At 38.6% G+C, this 4,412-nt stretch overlaps 1 protein-coding gene across 1 annotated transcript in view; it reads left to right on the plus strand.

The window, feature by feature from the left end:
- The window catches only part of LOC107719724 (dachshund homolog 1-like), a 65,868-nt gene extending 61,878 nt beyond the window's left edge, over window positions 1–3,990 (plus strand). Inside the window, exons 9-11 of the mRNA XM_016527212.1 lie at window positions 1,468–1,611; window positions 2,435–2,503; window positions 3,152–3,990. Coding sequence (XP_016382698.1) covers window positions 1,468–1,611; window positions 2,435–2,503; window positions 3,152–3,189 — 251 coding nt within the window. The 3' untranslated portion in view covers window positions 3,190–3,990. The remainder of the gene's footprint in view (window positions 1–1,467; window positions 1,612–2,434; window positions 2,504–3,151) is intronic.
- Window positions 3,991–4,412: the final 422 nt, after the last annotated feature.

The following is a 4,412-nucleotide window of genomic DNA, read 5'->3' on the forward strand; positions in this document are numbered from 1 at the left end:
TCTTTACTCGGTTCCAGTTCACCATCACTTACCGTCCCGGAAATCGCAACTGCAAAGCCGATGCCCTATCGCACCTGCACTCTCCCGACACACCAACCAAACCAGAACCCATTCTCCCTCCAGCTCTGATAGTCAGCCCCATTCAATGGAACATCTCCAAAGACATCCTTGATGCCACTCGCACCGAGCCTGCTCCGCTGGGAGGCCCAGAAGGGAAAACCTATGTCCCAACATCACAACGCCAAACCCTTCTGGGCTCAGTTCACAGAGTACCGGGCTCTGGACACCCAGGCAGCAAACGGACCCTCTCGCTCCTCCAAGCCCGGTACTGGTGGCCCAGTATGGCCCGGGATGTCACCAGGTATGTCCGAAGCTGCTCAGTCTGTGCCATGTCTCAAACGCCTCGTCATCTTCCCATAGGCAAGCTTGTCCTGCTGCCCAAACCACGGAGACCCTGGTCCCACATAGGAGTGGATTTCGTGACTGACCTACCCATCTCCAATAGAAACACCTGTATCCTCATCGTAGTCGACCGTTTCTCTAAGGCCTGTAAATTTATACCCCTCAAATTATCTCCGGTCATACTGCCACGAAGATCAGCACAGCTGGAGCCATTTCCTCCCCTGTGACGAGTATGCACAAACCTAAAAAAAAAAGAACACCACCAGCATGACCGCCTTTCAGTACATACTCGGCTACCAACCCCCGCTCTTCCCATTGACGGAGGAGCCCTCGGAAGTTCCAGCTGTGGACTTCTGGTTCCGGGCGAGCGAGAGAGTGTGGGACTCAGCTTACGTCCACCTCCAACAAGCAGTGCAAAGGCACAAGGCCTTCGCAGATGCCTGGCGCCCCTCTACTCCTACTTACCTGCCTGGAGAGAAGGTCTGGCTGTCCACCCGGGATCTGCGCCTCCGCCTGCCCTGTAAGAAGCTGAGTCCCTGTGTCTGACCTGTTTGTTTACTTACCCCTAGAAGCTCCATTGATCCTGTTCTCCTACGATCCCGTTCTCATCATCCCCGGATACCTGCAAAGGATACCAACTCAATACCCAGAGCTAAGAACCCAAGAATTCTCTACCTTCTCATACTCACCTGTCATCAACTTGCTCTCCGATTTGTCAATAAACCCTCCTGTTTGCATCCTTACCTTGTGTCTCTGGCTCGTAGTGTGACACATATTAGACTGATTTCTGAAGTATCATGTGACACTGAAGACTGGCGTGATGGCAGCTTTGCATCACAGGAATAAAGTTATATTACAATAGACAACAGTTTCATTTACAATTTAAAATTGTAATAATATTTCACATTTTTACTGTATTTCTGGTCAAATAAATCCAGCCTTTGCATAAGAGATTCATAAGAGACTTTAAAAATATTTAAAAAATCTTACCCATTCCAAAGTTTTGAACAGTAGTGTACATTCCTATTAGTTATTATTATTTTTTTCCATGTGTGCTTTTTTCAGCACTCATCCAGAAGCGGCTGAAGAAAGAGAAGAAGACCAAGAAGAAACTGCAGGAGGCTCTGGAGGTGGAGTCCAAGAGAAGAGGCCAGGCCGAGCAGAACTTGCAGCGGACGGCCTGCAGTGAGAGATCACCCACTCGAAATGGTTAGAATGCACACCACACAACCACCACCCTGAGGTGATGGTACGAATTGTAAGTGTCTGTCTAGAAAAATAAAGGATGTAAAAAGTTAACATCTGGGTTATAATTTGATACATAACCAGGTTAATGCATGTTAAATGACAGCTGGTACTGAATCAGCAGATTTTGTTTGTTTAAACTGATATATGAAATTTACTCAGAACTTTTAACGAATTGTTAAAAAAAGTGAGAAACATTGTGGCTGAACCAATTAACAGGGATGGTTGTAACTACTTATAACCCATTTGTTTCTAACGGACCACAAAGATCAGTCAAATGTTTTATTTGTTTAATCGTTTTTCCAGTTTGTTTGTTTTTTGTTTTTTTTTAATAAAATGCTTAAAAGTATGTGGGCTGGTATTAAAATTATTTCAATTAAATTTGATGAACAGAATCAACTGATATACAAAATTTAAAGTAATATTTTCTATATTTTATATTAGTGATTTTCTATATATTTTCTTTGAAGTAGTTTGTAACACAGAACACAGTTCACAGATAAGTTGCAGATTTCAAAACAACTTAAATTTGTAGCAGATAACTATGGGGAAAAATATTAAATTGGATAAATAGCACAAAGGTTACAGACATTAAAGCTGACATTACAATCCCAGGTCTCCCAGGAAAGCCATGTGATGTATAGTTACCGTTTTGACAGCTAAATAGATACCAGTATTGTACACTGTAAAATGTGTTTTATTGGTATTTGAAGAGTAAAAACAGACACTTAAAGTTAAAGTGACAAATAATTCATCACCCTACTTATAACTGTTTTCATGTTAACAGACCCTCCTCAACAGGAAATGGAGAAAAACCATAACAGCAGCAAAACAGACACTGACAGAACAATACAAGGTACAGATGTCTTTTCATGTTCCGTCGCATTGTTTCTTCGTGGATCTATATTTAAATGTGTTTTCCCCTGTAATCTTCAAAGTCTTGAAAGAAATTACCACCGCAGATGGATACCACAATGGATACCATCTATCCTACATACTGTATAAGAGATGGTGTTGTCCATTAAGTTCTGTTGTTTGACAGTGTATATGATAATGTAAACAGAGCCCTGATGATGTATCACAAGCCTTTGTTAGAATACTAAACATTTAAAACATTGAGAGTGAAATGAAATTGAATGACACTGATGCAAAAAGAAAAAAAAAGGAAAGAAAGGATAAAGACAAAAAAGGGGAGCAGTAATTAATGGGTCCCTTAATTGTCCTCATGAAATATTTGCATGGGCATAATTTACATAATCTACATGTTGTAATTAATCTTTCAAAGGGTTTGCTTTCTCTTTTCGTCTTGGTTGAGAGGAAAGCGAGGGAGCGAGGGCTCTTTTTTTTGTTGTCTTTGACATTTATTCAAATATCTTCTCCTTTAACAATCCTTTCATCTCCCTCTCAGTCCATACACGTTAGAACGTTATGTATTTGTACGTTCATTATATGCTGCTCGTGACATCAGTCAAGCTTCATTCACACCATTTATTTTTCTCCACAGATGGAAGACTCTTTCTAAAGTCCACAATGATGTACTGAAGAATGAAGACCAGGAGTAAATGCATTCATACTGTATAGAAGAGACTGTAGTCAATTGCCTGGTAAATAACGTCTGCAATTCTGCTGGAGGACTGATGGAAGACAATGAGGCAATTTTATAGGCTAATGTCAGTGTGTTGCAACACAAGGACTTGACAAGATTATTATGCCCATTGAAAGTCAGCATTCAGTTGAATGAAGCGTGAGTCACCTATCCTCATGAGATGGCCGAGAAGAAAATGGTCTCACAACGCACACCTGGCTGAATAAGCAGGTTTCCAGGGGGCTTTTTGCAACACTGAGAAATTAAAAACATTTAATAAAGCATTTCAATATGCCTGACTACACCGACAGATGAAATCTTCAAATCAGACCACTTCTACCATTTCACATTTTAAGTCAATTTCAAAACATCATTTCATGAAGGGAGGTGTCTGAAGAAAGATTTGAATTTATTTAGTTATTTATCAAATATAAAAACTGAATTTCAATGCGTATTGTGTATCTGTCTGTTATTTCGATAAGAAGGTCTAGCTATCCATATATTTTTTTTCATTGTTGTATATGGGATCATAGCAGATTTGTCGAATTCATCAAATATGTACATGAAAGTGTAGACATGCTACTGTGCATTGTACGCTGTAGATCTAGGAAATCAATACAAACGTTTTTAATAAGATTTCTTGCATCCAAGTTATTTTTTGTTCAGTTGCTGTTTATTATCCTACTCGACAGGGAGAGCATGCTGGCATGTCACAAACATGTTACTTCTGTCCTGTCCATCTGGAATACAATAAAGATTTTTCCCACATGCTTTACAAGGGAGACGTTTCAAAAACTATAACTGACTGATACTTGTTTTGTGTGACTTCTACAGCAACACTAAATCAAAGTAGTCAAACACAAATACTTTACTACTCTTGTTCTTGTTTTCCACTAGTACGTTTTTTTAAAACTTCCAAGACATAAAGCCATATTACTTTACTGTATTTTATTATTTTTTATTATTTATTTATTTATATTTTACTTGCAAAACTGAAAGACACTCTTGTTCTCGTTTACCACTGGTAAAATTTTGCAGAGCTTCTTTATTTAATTTTAATGTAATTTATTAAATTTTATATTATATATATATATTTTTTTTTATATATATATAAATATATAATTTTTTTATTTGTTATTTTCCTTTCAAGACAGAAAAATACTCTTGTTCTTACTTTTGT

This window comes from Sinocyclocheilus rhinocerous, unplaced genomic scaffold, assembly GCF_001515625.1.
Source record: "Sinocyclocheilus rhinocerous isolate Xijiao unplaced genomic scaffold, SAMN03320098_v1.1 scaffold721, whole genome shotgun sequence".
Taxonomy (NCBI): Eukaryota; Metazoa; Chordata; class Actinopteri; order Cypriniformes; family Cyprinidae; genus Sinocyclocheilus; species Sinocyclocheilus rhinocerous.